Consider the following 26,320-nt stretch of genomic DNA (forward strand, 5'->3'; position numbering starts at 1 on the left):
GCACCTAGGAAGGGGCGGGCAGGCCGGGCCAGGGCCCTGGGGATCCGCCACACCCCGCGCCTCCGCCAGGGGGCAGCGTGTCCCCACAGGAGGGGGCGGTGCGTGGCCGGCAGAGGAGGGGCTGCGGAGTGGGGAGCACGCGGCTGGCTGGGGGGTCTGGGGGGTGGAGCACGGCCAGGCGTGAGTGGGGGGCTGCCTGCGAGGCCGGCAGGGGCTGTGGACCCGCCCGCCTCCCCCGCGTACCTACAGTCTCAGCCTCCCGTCCCATCCCATCCACCGCAGCTGCGCCCTCCTGGGCCACCTCACCTGCTGAGATCCCTCCCCACTGCCCACCTTCTCCCGCTACTTCACACACCTGCCCTCGGCAGCCTGCACACCTGTCGGAGCTCTTCACGCTTCGGCGGTGTCTCCTCGAAAACCTGTCCATGACGTTTAGGGCTGCCTGCCCACTAACCAGGGACCTCACACCCACCTGTCCATTTTGCCGTGGAGCACTTGTCTGTGATCCCCCGCGCCAGCTGGACAGTCCTCAGGTGGCCGAGGCCGGCTCTCCTGGCCGCTGCTGAGGTGGCCACCTGGCCTTTTGCAGCCCAGAGAGGGCCACTCAGCCCATGCACGCCCTGACCTTGGCCAGGGTGCAGAGTGGGCACGTTGGGCCACCGAGGATAGGACAGGGATGGGCCCTGCTCACCTCCCTCCATCTAGAGATGCCCACACTGGCCCAGAGACAGGATTTAGGGTTGAGGATGCTGGGCTGGGAAGCTGGATTCTCACTGGCCTGACCAGCTTGGAATGGGTGACTAGTTGGGCCTTGGTGGGCCCCAAACCCTGAAAACTGGCACCCCCTTTCCAGCTCTTCTCTACCCCGAGACACTGGATTGCAAGGCCTGTCCAACATCAATCTTCCCTGGAAGGCTTATGGGAAGAGGGGGCTTCTGAGCCCAGAGAGAGTGGCTGTTCCAGGCAGGGTTCCTGAGGGAACAGCATGGGTTGGAGAAGGGGCTGGTGATTTGGCCAGAGCTGAGGAGCTGCAGGGCAGAGACGTGGGAGGTGGGTAGGCCATGGGTTTTGTGTTGAGGGCACTGGAAACTGGGCAGGGTGAGGGGAGGCCATGAGGAGGCTGGCCCAGTCATTCGGGCCAGAGAGAATGCGGGGCGGGGCAGAGGCCCTGCTGATGGCGCTGGGCTGCCCGGGAGCCGAGTGTGCTGGGCGGGCGCGGAGAAGGGTGCAGGCGGGCGGTGCGGGGGAAGAACGGGGAAGAGCTGGACTCCGCAGCTGGCTGGTCTGAGTCCTGCACATGCCGAGTGCGGGCTGGGAAACCGCGGGTAAGCTGTCTTCGCTGTTCACCTGTTGCTGGGGACACCTGCCCGGTAGCAGGATTAAAAGGGGCGTTGTTGTCTATTATTACTAGTAATGATTACTATCACTAGCGAGTGAGAGGCGGGGAAGCCTCCAGATGAGTTGTGGAAACATACCTGCCCTCGGTCAGGGGCACCAGGTAAGCCAAGGCGCTCGGGGGCAGGGCTCCTTCCCCACCACTCCCACCGCCAAGGCGGCCCATCTCGTCCCAAGCTGCTCCCGAGGCTCCCCGGCGCGGGCCTCCAGGCTGGGAAGCGCCCCGAAGCTGTCCAGGTCGCCCCCCGCCCCACGACTACCAGGGAGACAGCCCAGGCTGGAGACGCGGCTAGCCGGAGGCCAGGCGGCCTTGGCCCGGCCAGAGCCTGCTCTGGGGGTCCAGGGGGCTGCCCAGGGATTGGGCTCTGAGGCCCAGACGCGGGCGGGTGTGGGTGTGGGGTGGGCGTGGCTGCTCCCGAGTTGCCTGCGGGCTCCAGGGGCGCGCGAGCCCGACCAGGGCCGGGCGTGGAGAGCCGCGCCCCCGGGGAGCCGCCCCGCCTGCAGGGCCGCCCGCAGGGCCGCCCGCACCGCGAGGGTTAAGGCCCAGGAGCCCGGCGGGCGGGGCGGCGCGAGCGCGGATTGGGGGGAAGTTTTGGCGCGGGGCGGGGCTAGGGGCGGGGCGAGGGGCGGGCCGGTGCTCACGGATTGGTCAGAAGTTGTGCGGGGCGGGGCGCGCGGCGGGCTCGGCGCTCGCTCCGGGAGAGTCGACAAAGCCCCGCAGGGAAGGACGCCTCGCGGCGCGGCGCCCCGGGCCCCACGCCCCGCCGCCCCCGGGACCCCGGCCCCGGCCCCCGGCCCGCGGACGTGCCCCCGCCGCCTGCCCGGCCAGGGACCCCGCGCGCCCGCGCCAGACCCGGACCCCGGCCCGAGCCGCCAGTGCCCAGGTAGCGCCGCCCCGCCCGAGGCCGGGCCCGGGGGCGCGGGGCGGCGGGATGCGGCGCCTGGGGCGGCAATGACCACGGAGCGCACCCCTCGAGCCCAGCCCTGACTCCCGCCGCCCGCGCGCCTGCCCGCCCGCCGAGCTCCCGCCGAGGTGAGCCCCATCGCGCGCGTCCGCGACCCCGGGTGGGCAGACTGGGGAGGATCGGGGGTCTGGGGCGTGGGCGGGGAGGGTCCGGCTCCCGGCCCCCTGTGCGGGGCCGCCCGACCCGGTCATGCGCCGCTGCTCCTTCCTGGCCCGCGGTGCTGCCCTGCGCCCCGCCCCTGCCCCCGCACCCCATGTGTCTCCCCCCCCCCCAGCGCAAATTTGTTCGCTAATGGCGCAGGCGATTATCTGCGGGGCCGCTCGGTGTTGTGTGTCCCGCGGGCAGGGTCGGAGTTACAAGCGCCAGGAATCCAGACGGTGTTTGGAGAGGGGGGGCAGCGGGGGAGGCCAGTAATTAGTGTAAACCCTTTGTCTGCCTTTGATACCCACAGCTTCTCTCCACAGCGGCTTCCTCCACCTGGAGCGGGGTCACAGAGGGGGCCCGACTGATCCCGGCCCAGGACAGGGTGGTGGCGGCCCTGGGGCCCTGGGCTGGAGAGTGCTGTCCCAGTCCCAGCGTTCAGTGACCGCTCCCCCAATGCCCCCAGGTCTGGACAGGCCGAGATGACGCCGAGTCCCGCGTTGCTGCTGCTGCCGCTGCTGCTGCCGCTGCTGCTGCTGGGGGCCCTCCCACTGGCTGCCGCCGCCCGAGGTGAGTCCTGGCGCCTGGCCAGGCCAGCCTGGCCTCGGCCAGCGCCGCCCCTTTCCCGCGGCGGCCCTGAACCCTGCCACAGTGCCCGCCTGGCATGCTCCCTGTGCCTGCCCCTGCCGGCCTGCTCACCAGGGCCCCCAGCACTCAAGGGCCCCCTCACCCACAGGGTCCCCCAGCTCACCTGAGGGGCTCACTTCACTCACGATTGCCTCTGGTGGACCCTAGCCCTCGCCCCCCCCCCAGGACACACACCTAGTCTTGTACACACGCATACTTTCACATGCATATCTGAAGTCCAGAGCAGCTGGTCACCCTGTGGATTCTTAGGGAGTGGACCCAGTTAGGACCCTGGGAACCTGCAAAGACCCCAGAAAGCCAGAGTGGGCTAGGGGACACTTGGTGACGCTCTCAGGGCCTGGGACTCATCCTGACCCACAGCCCCCCTAGCTGAGCCAGCCCTTCCCAGGCAGTGCAGGGTAGAGGCTTCGTGGAGGGGCTGAGCCCCAGAGCACCGGAACATCATGGCACAGCAGGGGCCATCTCAAGGCAGACACCTGAGGACTGCATGCTGCATGGCCACACACTTTGCCTCGCAGCATGTGCTACACCACGGCCTGGGCACGTCCCCACACGTCTGATGTCCAAATGGGTAGCCCTAGCCCTGGACCTAGCCCCAGCAAGGGGCATCCATGGCGTGTGGGTGATGCGTGCCCGCCATATTCCAGAAGCAGAAGGACACAGTGCTGGCCTCCCCTGTGGCTAGGCGGGACCTATGGCCAGGCCGGCCCTTTGGGTATGCTGACCACTCAGGATCGTCCCTGCTCTGTCCACCAGTCCTCTGAGGCTTCGCACCCCGCCCCCGCCGCCCAGCGAGCGCACCCAGCCCAACCTGGCCTTATATGGCCACGTTCGGGTGTTGGGTGGCAGGCGGCGGCCCAGGTGGGCCTTATGCCATAGTACCCCCCCGCCCGCCAGGGACTGGCCGGCTGGCTGGAGGGTGGGGGCTGTCCAGGCGTGGCCAGGCCGGCGGCTGTTCTGAGGGCCCAGGCAGCAACCTGGGCATTGCGGGCACTCAGGCCATGCTGGGTGAGCCCCCGCACAGCCAATGGCCCAGACTTTGGAACCTCTTTTATCTGCTGGACACCCCCATACCCGCACCTGCCTGTCCTCTGGCCACTCCGCCAGGAAGGCTCTGAAAGCCTCTGTCCTGCCACGGTCACTGCCTGGAGCTGAGGCAGGGCCTGCCTCTTCACCGAGACGCCCAGAGGGGGCCACCCCCTTCGACCTGGGCCCCCACGACTGCAGCCTTGGGGCTGTGCTGCTGTTCTGCCCAGCTTTGCCTGGAGGAGACCCTGGCAGCACCAGGAGCTGGAGGGAGCTGCATCCGAGGGCAGGGCCCTCTGTGGTTGGGGGTGGGGGTGGGGAGCAGTGTCTTCCCTGCACAGCGCAGACTCCCCCCAAGGCCCAGTCTGCACTCGGGGAGCGAAGTCATTCCTACTGCTCTGGTGAACTGGTCCAGTGTGGAGCTTCCGCGGGGCTGGTGAACCAGCACGTAGAGGGTTTGGGTTATTTTTTGAAAGCCATTTCCCTGTGGTGTCACAATTTCTGGAAATGGTACATCAACAGACTCGGATCATGTTTAAAAAGTTCCCCTTTTCCCAAAGTTTCACAATCTTGGTGGGTTTGTCCTAAACTGCTTTTTTTCAGTTTTGAAAAAAGATTGGATTTGGCTTTCTCTGTTTCCATTTTGTTTCTCACAGTGGGAACTTGAAAGGTTCAGCATGAAATACCTTCCCCAAATAACTTTGAAAGAAGTCATTTTGGGTGATTTCTGAGAAGTGCCGCCTTTGAACTTTTGCACAGATGGCCCTGGGGTGCAGTCTCTACGCAGCCAACGCAGGAGGTCACTCTCCCCTGTCCTCTGGACCTAGCCAGTATGCGTGGGGTGAGCTGAGCCCTGACCCAGACAGGCAGGGTGGTGCCCTTCGGTGGTGCCCCACGCTTCAGGGATGGTGCAGTCTCAGGGACATCTCACCAGGGATGCTGTGCCGGGAAGGAGGCTGAGAGTGACTCAGTCGGGAGGCTGTGGCTGTGGTGGTGTGCGTGGTGCTGACTTCAGCCCCCTGGCCAGGCTGCAGGGGCCCTGCCCCCTTCCCCAGGCCCCGCCAGGCAGGGGCTGGCCAGTGTGCGGTGGGCCACGGTGGACCTGCGGGAGCCCGGCCCAGCGGCTGTGAGGTGGAGGTTCGGGCCAGCTGCCCTGTGCACGTCTCAGGGCCCCACTCCTGGAAGGGAAAATAAATCACTGTCCCCTTGGGGGGGAGGGAAGGAGCCGTGAACAAAGTCGCCTTTGGCTGGGCCTGGAAACTCCGACCGCAGGCTCCTTTATCCATTGTGCGGGAATCAATGGGCCTCCGGGCTCTCAGCCGCCTTTCAGCCACCCGCCCTATGCCGTGGCCCTGACGAGGGGAAATGTTGGTTTTTCCCCAGCCGTGGCCTCCAGCCTTCAGCTCACCCAGCCCTAGCTCAGAGGCTCTGGCTGTGCTGGGAAGTGGGCTGTGGCCACTGGCCCTCTGTGCAGCCTGGGCCTGGTGCTACACCTTGCCGGGTAATTCCCTCCCCGGTGCATCAGCATGAGGAGAGGAAGGCAGGCCCAGGCCGCATCCCTGCAGCCCGTGACACTTATCCAGTGCTGCCTCGCTCTGCCTGCTATTGCCTTTCTGCGAGGTCACCAGGTACCTGCTCAAGCCCCAGGTGCCCAGCCTGCTGCCCTCAGCCTGAGGAGAGCAGGGCCTGCTCCAGGTGGGGCTATAGCCGCGGAGTCCACAGGCCGGGACCTGTGGGACCTGTGGGATGGAGATGGGTGGGAGAGGAGGCGACCCTGGCCAGGGCAGGCCTGGGAGGAAAGGTGGGTGCCCATCCCTTGGAGGAGCAGAGCATGGTGTAGGGGGCCCCCAGGAGACACCCTGGGGGCAGGGGGCTTCCCATCTTGGTGGGAAGCACAGTCACTTTTCTTCCTGAGAGATTCACAGAAGCTGTGGGGGAGGGGGAGGGGCAGGCTGGGGAGGGCCCAGGCCAGGCGTGGTGACTCCCTTGACTCCCTCTGTGCACCTAGGCTGCCCAGTGGTCCAGTTGGGGACCCACAGTCCCCGCAGTGGACAGAGCACCAGTAAACACCCAGCCTCTGGCTCAGGAAACTTCCTGGCTCATACCTCCAAGGTGGTGATGGGCTGCTGGGGTCAGGGGTCAGAGTCTGCTGTGGGGCGGGGCCCTCCAGGGAGTGCAAGGCAGGAGAGCCCAGGGCCTGCACCAGGCAAGTGGGTATCCGTGAGGTGGGGGCAGCCTGGAGCCTGGTGGGATCTGGACACGAGATGGGGCTTGCCCGGGTGTCCATCTGAGCCAGTACCCATCTGGAAGGGTACTAGGGCAGGCGGGTCTTTGCTGCGGGTGCTGCGTGTGGGCCCTCCAGGGCAGTGGCATCCCCTATGTACTCCGGTGCCTGTGTGCCCTGAGGGGAGGAGGAACAGGGCCAGGGTTCACAGAAGGTGCCACCCAAAGGCTCCCAGAGCAGGCATAGACCTAGAGGGCTTGGGCGGCATCCCCAGGGCCACCCCCAGCCTGCTGGCCCACCTGGTGCACACTGCTGGGCAGTGGAGTGGATGGGTGCTCCAGCCAGCTCGCCGGGCTCGGAATGCCTGGTTTCTGGGGCAGCCACCTGTTCTGTGGGTCCTACCAGTTCCTCTGCAGATCCTGTGTATCTTGTGCCAAGAGGCTGCCCTGGGCCAGCTGGTGACCATGTTTGCCCTGGGCCCTTGCACATGTGTGTAGAGCGTGTGCATGTGTGCGTGTGCCTATGTGTGTGCCTGAGTGTCTCGGGGTGGGGCAGAGCCTGGCCCCGGCACTCGTTAGGCAGCAGGGCCCTGTGGGAGTTCCCTGTGCTCTCCCTCCTGGGGGACTGTCCACTTTTGTTCTTGGCTTCCTAGGGAGTGGAGCCACTCCTGAAGCCACTGTCTCTAGGGTTTCCTGCCTCTCCCCTGCGCTGGGTGCCCCAGGTGGGCTGGCAATACCACGTAAAGGCCGAATGTGGGTAGCAAGAACTGCATCTCCTTATCGTAACAGCGGTGCCTAGCAGTGCTTTAGGGAGTTGGGGGCGCCAGCCACAGAAGGCTGAGCACCCAGTCGGCATGTCACCGCGGGGCAGACACCTCGGGTCTCTCCCCTGGGTTGGCTCTGCTGTGTCCCCCTGAGGCCTGGCGCAGAGGTCTATGTGGGCCAGGCCGGACCTGGCTCCTCTCCTGGCCCTCTGGTCAGAGTCCACACACTGTCCCCTGAGCCCTCCCAGCCACTTTACTTCTCTAGGAGGGGGCCCAGCCACCCTCACCCCATGGACAGGTCCACCACCTTCCAGCCCAGCTTGCTGGCCAGGTGGTTCCCACATACCCACACTCCCACCGTGTCTGAGGTCAGTCGGGGCCAGCACTTGTCCAGCCCCTCCGTGAAGGGAGCTCAAGGTCAGAAGGTCAGGGCCCAGGTGGGGGCTGGCTGTGGGGCCAGGTACCCCAGCTTCAGCTGCCACTTGCCCTGCACTCCCAGGGCACACTGGGGGTCTGTCTGGCCTTGCAGGTCTGTCCCTGGGGTGTCCCCGTGTCCTCAGCCAGGCATTTGACCCTGATGCTGTGGCTACTTCAGCCACAGGGAAGGACTCTCATACAGGCCCAGGGAACCTTCAGCTGGCAAGCCCTGTCGTCCCTGCTGGGTCAGGAGGCCTGTCTGACCTGGGCTAGGGGCTGCTGTGGGCTCTGCAGAGGGGCGGATACAGCTGGCCTGAGCCATGGAGGCCCCGGGAGTGCCCAGTGCTGGGCTGGGATGGGCCCCTGCAGGGCCCAGGGGCCTCATGCCCTGAGCATTGCAGGGCAGCTTCAGAAAGTGGGATTGGCTTTTTCCAACATACTTCCTGGTCCTGGCCTGGATCCCCCACAGCCATACTGGCACGTGTGCAGTGTATGTCCTTGCACACCTGGGTTCACACCCCCCTGGGCTGCGGGCTGTGTTCTGGGGTCCCCTGCACGCCATGTCTGGGACCAGGCCCCACTGGGAGGTGCCCCACTGGCTGCGGGAGGGTGGGAAGCTGTCAGCAGTTCTGGCTCCTGCCTGTGTCCGCATGGCTGACCCACTCCCACCCCGTTCTCCTGGCCAAACTTCCTTGAGTGCCTGCTGTATGCCAGGCCCTGAATAGACGGAGCACACAGGGCTGGGGAGAGGCTCGGGTGTGGGTTGAGCCAGGGCGGCCAGGAAGGGGCCCCTCCAAAGGGTCATGGGAGCTCCCGGAGGAGGTATAGGAGGAGGGGGAGTGGGGAGGGTTCAGCTGGTGGAGACAGTGAGGCGTGGGGAGCTGGGCCAGTGAAGACTGTCAGGGGTGGGCACGGGGGTGTCCTGCCCCTGTCTCTTCAGGGGGCTGCTTCCTCAGCCCTCCATCCCAGGGCCCCACTGCCCTTCCTGGGCCCTTGGGGGTGTCTGGGAGAGTGGGGACAGAGTGAGCATTAGGGACAGACTGTGTCTGAGGACATTGTCTGGGGACATTGGGCACAGAGTGTCTGGGGACATTGGGGACAGTGTGTGTTGGGGGACTTGTCTGGGGACAGAGTATGCATCTGGGACGTTGTCTAGGGACAGAGTGTGCATCTGGAGACATTGGGGACATTGGAACAGAGTGTGTGTCTGGGGACATTGTCTGGGGACAGAGTGTGCATCTGGGTACATTGTCTGGGGACATTGTCTGGGGACAGAGTGTGCATCTGGGTACATTGTCTGGGGACATTGGGAACAGAGTGTGCATCTGGGACATGGAGGACAGAGTGTACTTCTGGGACACTGGGGACAGAGTGTGCATCTTGGGACTTTGGGGACAGAGTGTATGTCTGGAACATTGTGCACAGAGTGTGAGTCTGGGGACATTTGGGACAATGTGTGTGTCTGGGGACTTTGGGGACAGTGTATGTGTCTGGAGACATTGGGGACAGAGTGTGCATCTGGGGACATTGGAGACAGAGTATATGTCTGGGGACATTGAAGACAGAGTGTGAGCCCGGGGACATTGGGACCATGTGTGTCCGGTGACACTGGGGACATTGGGGACAGAATGTGTGTCTAGGGGCATTGTCTGGGGACAAAGTATGTGTCTGGGGACAGAGTATGTGTCTAGGGACAATTGCCCTCCCTAACTTGTCTGGGGCCATGTGACAGGGTCTGTATGTGACATGCCTGAGCTCTGGGTGGCCTGGGGGCTGGGCTCACGTGGGCGTGGTCCAGAGGAGCGGGAAGGTGAGCCCGTAGGTTGCTGTGCCCTACTCTGGGCTCTGCTGCTCTGGGCAGCCCCCCCCCCAGCCCCCACTTCCTGCCTGTGTTTTTTACACCTGGGCAAGGTGGGGTTGGAGGGGAGGGAAGGCGATACTGGCCACCCCCTCTCAGCCCACCCCCTCCACGCTCAGCCCCCTGTGTGCATCAGTGCAGTGAGGCCCTGTCCTGGCCTCCGCTCCCCTGTCTGCCACCTGCCTGTGGTGGCTTCTCAGCGTGATGGCGAAGGGTGTGTGCAAGGCGGGGCGTGCTGGCCCCAGCCCCAGCCCCAGAGCTGTCTCCTGTGCTGAGCTTCCTCCTAGGCTGGGGAGGGGACAGCCGGTTCCCCCACCAGGTGCTCGTGGGCCTCAGGTCTTGACTCAGTTTCCCCATTGGCTGAGTGGCTGGGATCCCCGTCCAGGTAAACAATGGGGGCTTGCCTTTCCTGGGCTAAATATAAAGCTGAGCCAGCCGTCCTGGCAGCCAGAATTCCCAGGAATCTGGTGGGGGCAAGCTTCCTGCTGGGTGTGCCCTGCTCAGGGTCCAGGGGTGCCCAGGTGGGGGTGGAGTAGGGGCAGGGCTGGCCCTGGGGGAGGGGAGGGGAGGGGAGGGGAGGGCTGTTTGCTTTAGGATAAGGCTGGCTCCTCTGGCCTGCTGCTGCAGGGCATGCAGGCTGCTCTGGGGGCCACATTTCCGGCAGTCTGGCAGTCTGGCGGTCACTTGTCTCTGCCCCTCTTCTCGACAGTGACCGTGGGCGGGTCCTGACCTCTCCATCTGTGCCTGTCCTCTCCTTCTTCCCTGCAGATGCCCTAAACTTCTTCCTTCTGCTGGGGGCAGGGAGCGGGCGGGGGGGGGAGCGGGCGGGGCTGGAGGTGACCCTTCCCTGCAGCACAGCCAGGCTGGGGCTTCTCTGCCACTGGGGTGGGCTCCTTTCTGGGGTGCAGGATCAGGACAGGGCTGGGCAGTCTTTCGCTTGCTCCTTCCGTGTGTGCATGGGCGTGTGCATGTGTACGAGGCCTGTGCGCGGGTGTCTGCCTAGCAGGCACAGGCAGGGCAGGTCCTGCAGCCTGGAAGGCCCTGTGGATGGGGCAGTTTTAGGAGCAACAGATGTCGGTCAGGGTCTGCCTGGGGTGGGGCCGGGACCCTGGAGGGCAGAGGGGTCAGGCAGCTGTGTGTCCATGGGCCCTGCAGATCCTCCCGCTGCGACTATTGCACTGGAACTGCCCAGCCTCCCTGGGGGGTAATGGAGGGAGCCGAATGGGCAGAGGTGGGCTGACCATCCGGGGGGGCCGGTGAGGAGGGGCTGCTGGCTGTGGGGACCTCAGCTGGCACTGGCCTGGGGCCCACAGTGGGGCCGGGCGGGTCCTGAGTGGAGGAGATGTGAATCAGGGGAGAGGGTCCCAGAGAGGCAGGGGAGTGGGCTAGGCCAGGGGGGCTGAGGCTGGGAGGAAACCCCTGTCCCCACAGCCCAGCCCCCAGCAGGGCCGGGATGGTGCCAGCTGGAGTCGCAGACCGGGAGACTCTGGACCTACCCGCAGGCTATCAGCTCCCTCCATCCAAGGGGGGCCAGCCCTAGCACTACCAGACAGGAGTGAGCTCCAGAGGGGCAGCACAGGGAGCTCTGCAAGGGTCCCTGTCCCCAGACAGGGAGATCAGAATGGAAGCCACTGCTTCAATCTCTGAAGATGCCCACGGCTGCCCTCTGGGTGGGGCTTGCCGAGGCGGGTCACGGAGCCAGCTGGTAGTTGTGTGTAGAGGTATTGGCTGGTTATTAAAAACACATGCCGCCTTCAGGCCCCTTCCTGATAGCATTCTAGCTAGCGCTTGGGCCTGGGGATGTTTGCCTGGGTGCTGGCCCTCCTGGCCAGGGGCGGTGGCAGTGCAGGGTAGACACCCCTCACCAGTGGGCTGGTGAGTGGGGTCTTGGGAGCAGACATACCGAGGGCACCTCCCCCAGGAGCACAGTTTGGGCCTAGGTCTGCCTGCATTTCTGACACCTGCAGGGTCTATGTGTGTGGGACCCACCTTCCCAGCCCACCAGTCCAGCCAGCAACCCAGAGGCCCCCAGCGGGGCAGAGGTTGATGGGACGCAGGCCCAGCCAGGGTTGGCAAGGGCGGAGTGGGCTTCTCTCTACTGGTGAGGGAAGCCGTGGCCTCAGCCCTGGACTTGGCTTCTCGGCAACGGTTGGTGGGTGGGCAACCTCGCAGAGCCTCGGCCTCTCTGCTGTGGGTCCCTCCTCATGTGGCCCCCACACTGCAGGGCCAGCTCCCTGGGCCAGACTACCCCCCAGGTGTAGCCTAGGAGGCTGCCAGCTGGACAGGAGCCCTGCAGGTCCCGGGGCCCACCTCCCGACCGCTGCCCTCTCCAGACCCATACCCTCTGACCCCAGGGCCTTGGGGTCATGGCCCCTGGAGGTTAAGCCACCTGAGAAGGCATGGCCCAGGGCCAGACCTAGGCAGATGCTGTCTGTGAACTCAGACCCGGATGGCACGTACACAGACAGACACAGACGTGGACTGCCAGACCCAATGCAGAGACAGCAGGCACACCGGTGCCCTCAGACTACGTCACACATGCCTGTGCACACGCCTGCAGGGCACACCTGGCTGTCTAACCTGGGCAAGCTGCTCCGGCGACCTGGGTGATGCCATGAAGTTGTGGCCCCTGACCTGGTGGGGTTGGCACGAGGGGCCCCGGGGAGCACTGGCACTCTCTGCGGTGGTAGGTGTCAGAGTGCAGGGCCTGGGACCTCTGTGCCCTGGAGCCGCCTGGTCCTTGAGGCCCCAGCATATCGATCCTTCCTGTGTGACGGGGAGGTGGACCCTCTTTCTTGGTTTGTGGCTTTAAAGGGATTATTGAGGCAGGCTGTGTTTGGCCCTGGTGGAAACTATGCTCTTGTCCTCCTTCGGGGAGAGCCTGCTTCCGGGCTCATGGGCCGCCCTGGACACGGAGGGTCGCTGGAGCGGTGCTTAGGTCTGTTCCCCGTGCTTTGGTGGGTGCCGCGTAGACACGGCCACTGTGGTCTGGGAAGAGGGCCACATGCTCGGCCTCCTCTTCCTGTCGTGGGCGGGTGCCAGGTGGAACCCCAGCTCTCAGCGCCACACTGAGCCGCGGGTCCCTCGTGTGCCCACTGCTACTCTGGACTCCTGCTGATCCTCACCTCCCTGACAGAGCCCTCTGTCACCCCTGCAGGCCCTCCAAGGATGGCAGACAAGGTGGTCCCGAGGCAGGTAGCCCGGCTGGGCCGCACCGTACGTCTGCAGTGCCCAGTGGAAGGGGACCCGCCACCGCTGACCATGTGGACCAAGGATGGCCGCACAATCCACAGTGGCTGGAGCCGCTTCCGCGTACTACCCCAGGGCCTGCGGGTGAAGGAGGTGGAGGCCGAGGATGCTGGCATCTACGTGTGCAAGGCCACCAATGGCTTTGGCAGCCTCAGTGTCAACTACACCCTCATCGTGATGGGTCAGTCACTGGCTGGTCAGAGGTCACCTGGGCAGGGGGTGTGCAAGAGGGCAGCAGGTGCCCTGGGGAGCCACACCTGGGGCAGGTGAGCCAACATAGCCCTGGGCAGCAAATCTGCCCTGTGTGCCCTGACTCACCCCACTTGTTCAGCCTACACTTGGCCCACCAGAGCCTGGACAGGACCCAGGAGGGCCTGACTGTGTCACTGCCCCCAAACTGGGTCCCCTAGGGCAGCCTTGGGCCCCTCTCCTCCCCAGGCCCCAGCCTGGGGGCCCTTCCTTGGGGACAGTGGAGGTGTGTGAGGTCCAGGCCGTGGTCCCACTGAAGGCCTGGGCGGGGCTGCGGGCTTGGCAGGGTGCGCCTTGGCGTCGGCTGAGACTTTGAGGCTCAGGTTTCGGAGTTCAGAGGGGCCGCCGGGACGAATGGCCTTTCTGTTCTCTTCTGCCCCTGGGGCCTGGGCACTGGGGAATGGACAGGTGTCCTGTTGACACGCCCTCCACACATTGGTACCCGGCACTTGCACCCGCCTGGCCCCCACCAGGCTCCCCGGGTGTGGGGCGCTGGGTGGGGCTCCCAGGAGCCAGGCTGGCCCCTTTCATGGTGGAGGGGCCTGACCCACACCCCCAGTTGCATCTGGGGTGGCCTGAGACAGTCTGGCCCTTGCTCCCAGTCTTGGTGGAGGAGGCGGCTGTCACAGGGTGGGCGGCTGTCACAGGGTGGGCGGAGGAGACATTCCTCAGCGTGCCGTGCCCTGCCCCGGCACTGCCCGACGTGGGCCCCAAGGGCCTCCTCTGGGTGTGCAGTGGGAATACTATGGCTGTTCCCTCCGTCCTTTCAGAGGGAACGATGACCAGGCGGTATGTGAGCCACGTCTGTTTGCCAAGCCCTCGGCCCCTTGATGTGGGCTAGGGTTACTGCAGCTGCCGCCGGGCTGGCCCCCTCTCTGGTCCTGCAGACCCCCCGGAGCCAGGGTAGGGGGGCTGGCCCTCCAGTCACACCCCTGCCTGCAGGGTCACCTGCCCAGCTGTCCCTGGGATTCTGCGATGTGTGTGCCACTGGTCTCCTCCTTAGGGGGCCGTGATGCAATCTGGTGGGGGCTTCTTGGGACCCCCTCACCTGTCTTCCCTACGGGTCCTCCCTCTGTTTGCAGATGACATCAGCCCAGGGAAGGAGAGCCTGGGGCCTGATGGCTTCTCCGGGGGCCAAGAGGACCCAGCCAGCCAGCAGTGGGGTGAGCATGCAGTTGGGGTCTGCTGGGGATGGGGATGGATGGGACGGCACCCATCCTTACTGGTACCCCACGGACCTGTGGCCGCTGACCTCGATGCCACCCATCCCACAGCGCGGCCTCGCTTCACACAGCCCTCCAAGATGAGGCGCCGGGTGATCGCACGGCCAGTGGGCAGCTCTGTGCGGCTAAAGTGTGTGGCCAGTGGGCATCCACGGCCCGACATCACGTGGATGAAGGACGACCAGGCCTTGACACGCCCAGAGGCCAGTGAGCACAGGAAGAAGAAGTGGACGCTGAGCCTGAAGAACCTGCGGCCCGAGGACAGCGGCAAGTACACGTGCCGCGTGTCAAACCGGGCGGGCGCCATCAATGCCACCTACAAGGTGGACGTGATCCGTGAGTGTGGGGCTGGGGCCGGGGGGCCTGGTGTGGCTGGGGAGCCTGGCGGGCCTGGGAGCCGTGTCAAAGTGCTGTGTCCCTGCTGTAGAGAGGACCCGCTCCAAGCCTGTGCTCACGGGCACGCACCCCGTGAACACGACAGTGGACTTCGGGGGGACGACGTCCTTCCAGTGCAAGGTGCGCAGCGACGTGAAGCCCGTGATCCAGTGGCTGAAGCGGGTGGAGTACGGCGCCGAGGGCCGCCACAACTCCACCATCGACGTGGGCGGCCAGAAGTTTGTGGTGCTGCCCACAGGTGATGTGTGGTCGCGGCCGGATGGCTCCTACCTCAACAAGCTCCTCATCACACGTGCCCGCCAGGACGACGCAGGCATGTACATCTGCCTGGGCGCCAACACCATGGGCTACAGCTTCCGCAGCGCCTTCCTCACCGTGCTGCCAGGTGTGTGGGCCGCCCACCCCATGCTGACACAGCGCCCCCCACTGTCCTGGCATGCAGCCGACTAGGATGGGGCCCCTCCCTCCCTGGGCCACGCGGGCAGGGCAGTTCCGCGGTGCTGTCCCTGCCATGCACACGTAGTCAGGTCTCAGGCACGCGCTCCCTGTCTTTGTGGCAATGTTCCTCTCCCCACTTCTTTTCCTCTGTCTCTCTTGCAGACCCAAAACCGCCAGGGCCACCGGTGGCCCCCTCGTCTTCCACCACTAGCCTCCCATGGCCTGTGGTCATCGGTATCCCGGCCGGCGCCGTCTTCATCCTGGGCACCGTGCTCCTGTGGCTCTGCCAGGCCAAGAAGAAGCCGTGTACCCCTGCACCTGCCCCTCCCATGCCCGGGCACCGCCCGCCTGGGACGGCCCGTGACCGCGGTGGGGACAAGGACTTGCCTGCATCAGCTGCCCTCAACCCTGGCCCTGGCGTGGGGTTGTGTGAGGAACTCGGGCCCCCGGCAGCCCCCCAGCTCCTGCTGGGCCCAGGCCCAGTTGCTGGCCCCAAGCTGTACCCCAAACTCTACACGGACATCCACACGCACACGCACACGCACTCACATACGCATTCGCACGTGGAGGGCAAAGTGCACCAGCACCAGCACATCCACTACCAGTGCTAGGCGGCGGCGTGTGCGGAGCGCCGGGGTGCTGGGGCCGAGGGCAGACAGGAGGCGGCTTGGGAGGGGCAGGGGGCAGAGCGCAAAGAGGGAGGCGGACCCACCGCGGGAGGTGTGGCCAGCACCCTGGGGTGCCCCATGTGAGGCACACAAAGCCCTGGACGTGTGCGTGCACACAGACATGTTGCCCAGACATACATGCACGTACATGTTTGGACACAGGTATGCACGCACATACACATATCGCCTGGACACATGCACATACACGTTGCCCAGACAAACAAGCATACACAGACGTGTTGCCTGGACACACGCACACACAGGGACAGCCGCCTTCAGGAAGCTGTGTGCTGTGTGACTCGCACTGTGCATGGGGTGATGGGCTCGTTGATGAAGGAACCTCTCCAGCCCCGTGAGGAGGATTTCACGATGGCCATGGTCATTTCCCCAACCCTTCCTGCCTATGTCCCTGCCTGGTCTAGGTGGTTATTTTTGCCACCTGCCCTGGTGCCCAGGGGTCCGCTGGTGCCCTGGGCCCGGGCGAGGGCAGAGCAGGGCGGCAGGCAGCTCCCTGCTCCTCCCCACCTGTCTCCCACTGCCAGGGAAGGGGCCTTAGTATTTATATTTAAGGAATTAAAAGAATATTAATAATGATGGGCGGAGGGCTGGGTCACGGGGACTTTGGCCTCTCCTGGGGCCCAGGACCGGTCTGGCCTTGTAGCCGTGCCGCATGTCCCCACCCCTTGGGGCCAGGCACCCGCCACCCACTGCCCGTGGTGGCCACAGACCTCTGTAATTTTATATAGAGTTTGAGCTGAAGCCTCGTATATTTAATTTATTTTGTTAAACATGAAAGTGTGCTTCCTTCCCTCTACACTGGTGTTTCTGCCTGTGTCTGAGTCTGTGGTGTACGCCAGCATGCCTGCATGTACATACATGTGCTCACATGTGCATGCCTGCCTGCCAGGCGTGGCTTCCGGAACCAGCAGCCAGGGGAGTCCTGTCGCTGGCCTGAGGCCGCAGGGGCTGAGACCTGGGGACTGTGGTCAGTGCCTCCCAGCGGAGGACTTGGGTTTCCTGAGCCTCAGGGTATCGTTGGGTGTCTCACCCACCCGGGGCTCTGTGTGTGGAGCACCGCCCACACGCCTGGCCAGGCCAGCACCCTGCACCCCTGGCTGAGGGGCACCCCCTCTCCACGCTGTGCACGGCCCCTGACCCTCAGCACAGGGCCCCAGGTCCACCTCATGGGGCTTCAGTGGGGTGGCTCCTGAGAGCTCAGTTCACCTCTGTCCCAGGGCTCCACCTGAGTGTCCTCCCTGCCACTCTGGCTACATGAGAGTGTCACCAAAGTGACACATGGAGGGTCAGGGCTGCCAGCTCTTCCCAGGGGACACCTGCCTGCCCGGGGGTTCCAGAGCTGCTTCAGCAGCACCTCATGTAGGTTTTGGCAAAGCACTGGTGTGAGGCGTGCTGCATCCCTGTCGCCACGGAAGGTGCAGTGGGAGTGGCCTCAGGATTGCTGGTGTGCAGGGCACTGCCTGGCTCCCTGGCTCCACAGATGACAAGGGGCCTCTGGGCAGTGTTGGGAGATCTCCCAGCCTGGGCCCCCTCCCCCTCCAACCCCCCAGCTATGACCCCATGTGATCAGGGCAGGACCCCATCCTCCAGCCTCCCTACTCCTGTGCCCCGAGGGAAGCCCCACAGGGGTGGTCCTGACTTCGGGGCAGGCCCTGGCCAATGGCTCCTTGGTGCAGGGCTGGCCGTGGATGCTGAGGGAGGCCCAGCCACAGTGGCTAGGGGAGAGCGGGGGCTCCAGGTGGCCTGCAGCTGGTGACCAACAGATGTTCTCCAGACAGGATCAGCTTCAGGCTGACGCCTGGTTGGGTTTCAGTCTGGAGTGGGGGAGGGGTGGGAGACCTTGGGCGGCGGGAGACCTTGGGCGGCGGGCCATCTGTGGGTCGCAGGAGATGAGCTGCCCCTCCCCAAGGGTGGCAGCCTGAGAGCACAGTCCTCCCAGAACCTCTGCAGGAGACCCTGGGACTGCAGACCTGCCCCCTTCTTGGCCCGAGGCCCGGGGCCATCCACACAGGGACCGCCCTTGGAGCTGGTGCCCTGTGAACCAACCCATCCTGTGCCTGCCCAGGGAGGCTGTGGCTAACGGTCTGTGTGGCCTTTGACTGGCTCTCTCTGCAGGACAGGCCTGGCAGAACCAGGGTCGCAGGTCCTGGGTTCCTGTGAGACTAGCCTGGCCCCTGGATGCCTCCCCGAGGCAGGGGTCCTGAGGACAAACGGTGGGTGGTGGGCTGGGTCCGCCCAGCACAATGGTGGCCCTGGAGCTCGGACCCCTCAGCTGTTCCTGCACCCTCCTCAGGGGCTGCCTGGAGGGCTTCGGTGCCTCCTTGTTCCCCTGCAGCTTCCAGACCCTTCTCCCTTGACTGCCCCAGCCCAAGTCGAGCCCTGGGCCCTGTCCCCAAGTCCCATCTGCTTCTGGACTGTCTCCAGCTTGACCCTGCCTCGGCCCCACGCAGACACCCTATGACCACAGCCCCCACCACAGAGGGGTGCGCTGGCCGCCCTGCACCCCCGCTTGCTGGGGTCTGCACCCCCCACGTTTCCAAGGATGAAACAGTGTTTCCCTCCCCACGCATGCAGGGATAGCAGGGGGGCCGGGGGCACAAGTCCTACATGCTTTGAGGATGTGAGTGGGGACGGGGGGCACAGGGCGTCCTGGGGTGTGGCCGACAGGATGGAGGAGGGGATGATGTTTCTGGGGTGTAGGGGCCTACCTGGGCAGAGCATCTGAATGAGGGGGCTCTTTGTACCCCTCTGCCCACCCACACGCCCATGCCTGATCCGTAGCACCTGTCACCCGGATGCCCTGTTCCCCCACACTGGGGGCTCCCAGGCTTGGGAAGAGGGGAACACATATGCTGGGGGGAAGGCTCTTAGAAGATCCAGGGAGCCTGTGGGCATCGCCCTTGCAGGGTGGGGACACAATGTCCAAGGCTGGGGTCCCAGGGCTGAAGGAGGAGCCTGGTGGCGGCCAGCACACCACGGAGGGGCTGTGCTCTGGGCCTTCCCCTGCCTGCCACTGTCACCCTCCTTGCAGACAAGGCCAGGCCCTGAGCGCCCTTGGCCACCACGGGAAGGTCAGTGGGCCCCCAGCACCACAGGGACAGAGGCACAGCTGTCTGTGTCCCCAGCTCTGCCAGGCTCCCCCCCTTGGGGTCCTAGTCTCGGTCAGAGGAGGGGACCAAGCTGTGTCCTCAGGGTGACCCCAAGCCAGGCCTGGCTGGGAGGGGCCTCTATCAGGCCATTCGGGAGGGAACTGTCGGCATCCTGGGTGAGGACTGGCAGGGAGAGGTCCCGGGGTGCTGGGCGCAGAGCCAGGTGCTGGGCGACGATAAGCCGCTTCCCCGTGAAGCCCAGCAGCCCAGGCTCTGACCCCTTGAGTGTGTCCCCCACCCAGCCCTCCTGGCTTCAAAGGGGTGTCTGCGAGTGGCCGCAGCTGTCCCAGAGGGGGGGCCTGAGCCTGATGCCCAGGGAGGGGGTGGTGGCACGAGGCAGAGATGAAGGGCTGCAGGATGGCCTCACCCCCATGGGCCTGTGGGTCTGAGGGCCTGGCTGGGGCTGGGGGTGGGGGCCGGGTACTCAGGACAGGGGCACGGAGGACCCAGAGCATAGGACAGGGGCATGTGCAGTCGGGGCACAGCAAACTTGGCTGTGGGACACAGGCCAGGACCAGGCAAGGTGGCACCTGCTGCAGGGGCTGGGGTGGGTGAAGGGCCCAGCCTGGGAGATTCAGAAGCACAAGGGCCTCTCGGGGACCTTGCCCAGGCCCAGGGCATGAGGCTGGGTCACACGTGGCCAGGCCAGCTGTGGAGGGGCTGCAGGCCTTGGGGACAGAGTCAGGGACCCCACGGGGCCAGGTGTATGTGGGGAGCTGGGTCCCTGGGCCAGGCTGGGATGTTGGGGTGCATCCCCCTCCCAGGAGAAGCTTCTGGACGTCCTGGGAAACCAAGGGGCTCAGTGGAGCACTGCCATGTTGGGTGGGCAGGCCTGTGGCCACTGACCATAAGAGGGCCAGAGAAGTGGCCAGGCAGGCTGGGTCTGGTGACCGTGGGCTCCCTCTGTGCCTGGCTGACATGTGGAGTGCCCAGCCCAGACAGCACCTGGCCCAGCCCGGCCAGATCCCTTCTGGGACGTGTGTGACCAGCAGTGGGCTGGTTTCCTGGCCAGCAGGTGTCAGGACAGGGTGGAGAAGCCCAAGTCAAGGGGCCGTCCGGGGACCAGCCAGGTGCTGTGTCCCTAGGGCCTCAGGGCCCTGGAGTTGCAGACGTATTTTCAGGGCTCACAAGACTGACTTTGATGAAAGAAATATTTGCCCAAGGGGCATTGCGTCTGCCCAAGGCTGTGGCCAAGGGCTGGTCATCTCTTGCTTCCTCTGCTGACTGAGCTGGCTTCTCTGTCCCTCGAGCCCCCACAGCAGAGCTGGGTCTGAGTGGGTTTGGCCGAGGCTGGGGCTTCCAGTGGCCTCTTGAAGTGGAGGAAGTCTTGGCTTCACAGGGCTGTCCCAGGCCCGAGGGCCTCTTGCAGGCTGGGAGCCCAGGAGGGAGCAGAGAGTTGCCTGGGCCGGAGGTTGTGTCCGTGTGGCCCACCTGGCAGAGGTGCGGCCCTGGGGAAACGCCTGGAGGTGGGTGCCCTCCACATGCTGCCTAGGTGTCCCGTTCATCTGCAGACCAGTTCTGGTGACACCCAGGGCCCACGGCTTGGCACCAGTGTGATAGGCAGGCCCTGTCTCACCCCCACCCCTCAGGCGTCAGGGCGCCACCCTGCTTGAATCAGGGAAAGACCACATCCACAGTCACCTGTGCTGCCCTGCTGGGTCTGGGCTGGGCCTGCGTGCTGTGTCCCTTCCCGCCAGCCCCTTGCCTGGCCACACTCGGCTCCTAGGGTGTCCTGACTGCTGACAGCCCTGGCTCCCGGGGCCCAGGCCCCGTCATTGGCACTGTCCTTCAGCACTGCCCGACCAACCCCCCTGGGCGCCCATGGGGAGCGGTCCTCTGTGTGGGTGTGGTGGTAGAGCTGGGGAGGGGACCTTGGGGCCAGATTGGGCAAGATGCCCACCCCTTAGAGTCCCCCCCAGGGGACTGACCTGGGTCTGATGCAGCCCCAGGTAAGAGCTGTCAAGGGGGGACCCCCGGCCCCGAGCCAGCTGTCTGCCCTACCCGCTCCCTGCTGAGACAGCAGCCAGCATCTGGCTGAGGGCCGGCAGGTGGTGACAGCTGCCAACAGCTGGCCAGGGGGCGGTACTCGGCTTATCCCAAGTCAGGGGGGTGAGAGTTGGGGGGGTGGGCCTGGGCCCCCAAGGAACTGGGTGGTTGCAGCCCCACAGCTCCCCTCGCAGCTGAAGAGGGGCTTGGCCGTGAGCCCCAGGCTGCCTCTGGGAGCTGTCTGGGGCCGGGGGGCTCCCCTTGGAGAGGGGCGAGGGCAGCGGAGCAGTGGAGGGCAGGCAAATGGAGGAAGCTGGGCAGAGATGGGGTCCCGGCCTCTCCCCACTACAGGTCCACGCTGGTGGGGGCAGGGCAGGTGGGCTGCAGCAGGGGGGCCCTGGGGAGAGGGGCCCACGGACGCCAGGGTCGGGGGAGGGCAGGGTCCAGGGCCTCCAGCACCAGGCAGAGGGTGGGCATGGGGCTGGTTGGCTACGCCTGTCCTTGGACACCGCTGACTCCTGTTCCTCCAGCCCCCACCTACCTGAGGCTGCCGTCTCCTCAGCTGGGACTCTCCAACCAGCAGCACCCCCGGGGACCGGGGCTGCGAGTGGGTGGGTGGGTTTGTACCTCCAAGAACAGGCGGGCCACCTAGCTGTGGGCAGGACCCATTGACGGAGTGACAGACTGCCTTTCTGGCTAAGCAGTGTGGTCAGGGTGGCCATAGACATGTGGGCAGGCCAGCCCTCTCTACTGGCCCGGGCCCCTGTGCATCGGCCCTCCGCGAACCTCCCCGTGAGAGGGGGCGGCCTGCCAAGCCCACGAGGCCCCACAGCCCACGTGTGACCCCGCATCTGGCTGTAGTAAGTGCAGTGGTCAGCTCTGATGGCCAGCGGTCACCTGATGTGGCCTGTGCCTGGCTGGGCTCTGACCCTCTGACGTGTGGTAGGAAGGTGGGGAGTCCTGGGCTCGCCACCCCAACTCCCTCCTGGCCCAGGCTTCAGAGGGTGAAGACCCTGGCCTCTACCCCTGCTGTCATCTGTGTCACACCAAGTCCCCTGGGGCCAGGCGGACTCTCTGCATGAGACCCCAGGCAGCCGCCCAGCCACTGTGACCTCCGTGTTCTCACCTGTGACCCAGGGGAGATAAGGCCAGCTCAGGCATGGACAGGAGGTGAGCCCATGCCTGCCCCACAGCATGGAGCAGCAGCCGGGGACCTCAGCCTGGGCCCAGGCCTGGGGAGGGGCGGGGCGGCCAGGGTGGCGCCAGGCTCACAGAGGAAAATCCTTCTCTGTTCACAGCTTTTTCCTCTATTTTTTTTCTCTTTCTTCCAAAAGCTGTCCTCTGCCGTTCCTTCCTGGAGACCCTCCAAGACAGTCGGCACCGGCTCCACTCAGCGGCCCACAAAGCCCCTTTGATGGCCACAGCAGCGGGAACTAAACCAGCAGTGGAGCCTGTGGCGGGAGGGCCGAGTGGTGGGCTCAGGCTCAGGAAGACAGGACCCAAAGGTGGGGTCTCTGCGTGTCCTCTGCAGGAGCCAGTGTGCCTGAATCGGCCTGGTGACCCAGGAAGTGCCCGGTCAGAGGAGGAGCGGCTGGACTCACACAGTGGGGCCATGCAGTGCTGGGCAGTGTTGGTGAGGTTGTGGCCACTCCGCCCTGCTGGGAGCCAACACCCGTCCCTTTTGGCTCCCGTTGGCCCCCCAAAATCCATCACTGAGCATAGGGCACCCCGGGTGCCCAGGACCAGGGAGGCCTGGCCACAGGTGCACAGCAGAGGTACTTTGCTCCTGGTCCAGCAGGGTGGGTGGGTGGTGGTGGGCGTCACAGACATTGAGGGGCCTGAGTAGGGTGGAGGCTGTGCTGGACACCCTTGAGCCACAAGCCACGGATAGGAAGCGCCCAGCCCCCAGGCAGACGCTGCCCCTGGATGTGCGGAGGCCGCCAGGGGGAGAGCCGTGGGTCTGAGGCCGGGACGATGTCCCCCATAAGGGCTGGCCAGAGGAGCCTCACTTGGCTGAAAGCACAAACGTCACCCACAGGGCCCTGCTGGGGCAGCAACTAGGCCGGGAGCGTCTCGGGCCCAGGACCGGGCAGGCGGCCGCAGAATGCGGCACAATACACCCTTTGTTCCCGAGGCGGCCGAGCCTGCAGGCCAAGAGGAAACCAGAGGCGCGCCAACCAGCGGCCCCCGCCTGCTCGGCAGCCCGCGGCCGCCAGGGCCCAGCCCAGCAGAGGAGCTGTGGGGCCCAGCTCCGCGGAAGGGGCAGGCTGCCCCTCTGCTCTGGCCGCTCAGCATGGGCAGAGCCCCCAGGGCCACCCCACCAGGCTTGCAAATGTTCTGGAATCTGCAAGGCCAGGGCGCAGACCTGGGTAGGGCGAGCCATGGAAGCCCCAGAACCCCTGCGCCCTCAGGGGCAGAGGCAGTCCTGGAACCAATGGAGAAGCCCTGAGACCCCAGCCCCTTCCTCTCCAGGCGGCCTGGGTGAGGTCCCACCTGTATGGGCCTGGACGCTTGTCCCTCACCTCCCCACCAGCCTACCACCCAGGGCCCTGCCCAGGCCACGGCCCCTCCCTCATCCCTCCCCCGCCCCTCCTCCACCCCACCCACCCCCAGCCCACACCCTCCCCTACTCCACACCCCTCCGCAACCCACCTGCACCACATGCCCCTCCTCTGAGCATGCCCCCCTGCCCCTCCCACTCCCTGCTCTAGCCCATGCCCCTCCCCCAGCCCATGCCCCTCTGCTTTCTGGCCCCAGATAAGCCCTGAGTCTTTGCTGGCTGAGGTGGGTGGGGGTGGGCCAGGGCCTGGCAGGGACGGCAGTCTGGAGGAGATCTGCTCCTCACCACTCCCCAGTGCCCCCAGACGAGACGGAGGGGTCTGTCACCCACCTTTGCGCAGCATTCATCCGCGTGGCCACCAGCACCAGCATCTGCATCCCTTGGCCTCACTGCAGAGGGGCCGGGGAGGTCTGGAGCATGCCAGGGCCCCACCCCCTCTGCCACTGATGGGAGCGTGCATGTATGTGTACATGTATGTGTGCTTACGCTTGCATGAGCACATGCACGTGTGCTCGTGTGTACATGCATGTCTGTACATGCATACCTGTACAAGCATGCACATGCGCTTGAATTAGTGTGTGCACATACATGTGTGCATGCACGCTCCTGTACACATATGTGTGCTGGACTGTACATGCACGTTCACACATGCTTGTGGGAATATGTACTTATGTGTTCATATGTGTACACGTATTGTGTGCACATGTGTCTGTGTGCATGCATGTACCTGTACGCGTGTGCATGTGTGTTTGTGTTGAGGTGTGTGTGCATGGAGAACCTGTTTGTCCTCTTTCTTCACCCCTTCCTTCATGCCCCTTCCCCTGGCTGGGCCTGGGGTGGGATCTGGAGACCCCCAGAGGATCCTTGCTCAGGTCCCAGGACCCGCCTGATGCCCCCCAGCGTGCTGCTGGGTGCCCAGAGGGGTATGCCAGGTAGGGTCTCTCAGGCAAGGGCTCAGCAGGGACTTCTAGGAGGTGGACAGCACTGCTCCCTCCTGCGGTAGGATGCATTTCTGCCTCACCTATGGGGCTGAAAGGTGGTTCCTGAAGCTCCTTTGTCGTGGCAGGATCCTGATCTCCCGGGGCCTGGCTTTGATCCTGGCAGACAGAGGTCCCCACTGAGGCCTGGACACCCCAGGGGTTGGCCACGCTGAGAGTACATGTGGCTTTCATGTCACAGCCAGGAGCACCTGGGGCAACCCTAGGGCTCAGACCTCAGTTGGGTTGCTGGACCCTCTGGGATGGCTAGGCCTGAAGCCCACCCAGGAGTGGGAAGGCCCTGGGAGGGGCAGAAGGGCCTGTCCCAGGGGGCTGGGCGTTGCTGCCGCATCCCTGAGGTTCAGGCTCAGCCGCATGGCCAGGGGCCGACCAGCTCGAAGGGCTGTGCTACACGGGCCGCCCAGGGTGTGCAGGGGAGGCAGGCAGCCTGCAGCAGCCCCCGTGCATGGCAGCTCTGGGGCTCTGGATCAAGGTCACCTGGAATCAGAGGTGCCTGCTGTGCCCTCAGTCCCCCCTTGCGTGCTGTGACACACACACTGGTGGGGGGCAGGGCCTGGAAAGGACTAAGAGAAGTTGTCACCTGGCTGGGGTCTGAGGTGGCCAGAGGACAGGGTTTAGGTCAGAAAGTTGCAAGAGGGCCTGGCAGGGGTCTGGGGCCTGGGGCCTGGCGTGGGGTAGGTGAACACAGGTTCCCTCCATTGGGTGTTGGGGGCCTCTGGGTGCCATGAGATGGGCACTCCACACTTCCCTGGAAGTGAGTGTTAGCTCAGGTGAGGGCAGCAGCCCTGCTGGGTCAGGAAAGGGCCTCAAGGCTTGGGGTGAGGCTGGCCTGGGGGCCTGGGCAGGCGGACCCCACTGAGGCACCACCGCCAGGGAGGCTTCCCCGATACCCCGCCCAGTGCTGGCAGCGGAGGTTTCAAAGGGTCACCATTCATGTGATCGTTCCACAAACACCTACAAAGCCCAGTCGGGCTCTCCGTCTTCCGGAAGCTCTCTGAGTGTCTGAGGAGAGAGGGCTGCAAAGTCAATAACCGCTGTCTTAACGTTTTTGTTGCTTGCACTGGCGGCAGGGTGGGGCAGCCAGTCTTCCCGGGAGCACAAGCAGGCGCGGGTTTGCCCGGCTCAGTGGGTGCAGGGTCCCTGCCCCTGGTGGGAGATCCCAGCGGGTGGGCTCTCTGGGGGCTGGAGAACAGCCCAGCCCGGCCGTCTGAAGCCACACTGGGCCTGGCTTGAGCCAGTGCTTGTGGGCTGCCGGGTGTGCCAGATGGAGCCACACCCCTGCCTCGCAGGGGTCTCGGGGCCTCCTGCCTGGCCCTGGCAGCTGCCCTTGGCCTTGCCCTCCCCATGCTCCTCTGAAACTCGGGCCTCCGTTTCTGGGCCTGGGGCCCAGCAAATTTCGGGGGCTTCAGGTGTGCGTGGGGGCATAGTGGGCGCTGGCCTGAGTGGCCCTGAGCGAGGCGCTGGCCTCAGGGGTGGAGGGGTAAGTCTGTGTGTGAGTGAGCAGGAACATTCTGGGCTCAGGTTACAGTTTCCACTGGAAAAACAGCCCATTTTGAATGTTGGCTCTAAACTTCTGAAAACTTGCAAATACGTCCAGCTTCCCAAGCGAGTGCTCACCAGGCAAATGTGGTTGTTCCTGTCGGCCCTGCCGAGGGGCGCCTGGACCAGCAAGAGCGACAGGCCTCAGTGGGGGACACTCTGGCAGCCCGGCCAAGGGGTGTTGGGGCCTTGGCCCCTAGGTGGGTACTGGGGCCCAAGTCCAGGTCCAGGGAGGTCCTGAGGCCTCTGCAGCTGGGAGCCAGAGGGGCTGTCACCGAGGAGTCCTCTGTCCTGGTGGCTGGGCCTGACCCATTGGGGGCCTTGTCTCCCGGATGCCATCCTAAGTCCCACATCACATTGCGCCCCCATCCACTGCCTCAGGTTGTCCCCCGCCTGGACCCGGCCTCACT

At 65.2% G+C, this 26,320-nt stretch overlaps 2 protein-coding genes across 5 annotated transcripts in view; both read left to right on the top strand.

The window, feature by feature from the left end:
* Positions 1–26,320, top strand: part of MAEA (macrophage erythroblast attacher, E3 ubiquitin ligase) — a 400,167-nt gene that overhangs the window by 105,794 nt on the left and 268,053 nt on the right. The window lies entirely within an intron of this gene.
* On the top strand, positions 1,476–16,421 carry FGFRL1 (fibroblast growth factor receptor like 1). Of its 4 annotated transcripts, none has more exons than XM_069495876.1 (7): positions 1,476–1,498; positions 2,968–3,071; positions 12,595–12,867; positions 14,018–14,098; positions 14,210–14,494; positions 14,586–14,939; positions 15,155–16,421. In XM_069495876.1, exons 2-7 carry the CDS (start codon positions 2,984–2,986, stop codon positions 15,601–15,603), a joined length of 1,530 nt encoding a protein of 509 aa, XP_069351977.1. In that variant the 5' UTR covers positions 1,476–1,498; positions 2,968–2,983; the 3' UTR covers positions 15,604–16,421. The 4 variants fall into 4 exon arrangements, with proteins under 4 accessions (XP_069351977.1, XP_069351975.1, XP_069351978.1 ...); XM_069495874.1 differs by lacking the exon at positions 1,476–1,498 and adding an exon at positions 2,200–2,428; XM_069495877.1 differs by lacking the exon at positions 1,476–1,498 and adding an exon at positions 2,212–2,279.

The sequence above is a fragment of the Eulemur rufifrons genome, chromosome 20 (assembly GCF_041146395.1).
Source record: "Eulemur rufifrons isolate Redbay chromosome 20, OSU_ERuf_1, whole genome shotgun sequence".
NCBI lineage: Eukaryota > Metazoa > Chordata > Mammalia > Primates > Lemuridae > Eulemur > Eulemur rufifrons.

Excerpts from the sequence above, each read along its gene's own strand:
- FGFRL1 (XM_069495876.1), top strand. The coding sequence starts at position 2,984 with ATGACGCCGAGTCCCGCGTTGCTGCTGCTGCCGCTGCTGCTGCCGCTG. Across the intron at positions 14,495-14,585 it reads CTACAAGGTGGACGTGATCC|AGAGGACCCGCTCCAAGCCT; the intron begins GTGAGTGTGGGG and ends TCCCTGCTGTAG. Across the intron at positions 14,940-15,154 it reads CTTCCTCACCGTGCTGCCAG|ACCCAAAACCGCCAGGGCCA; the intron begins GTGTGTGGGCCG and ends TCTCTCTTGCAG.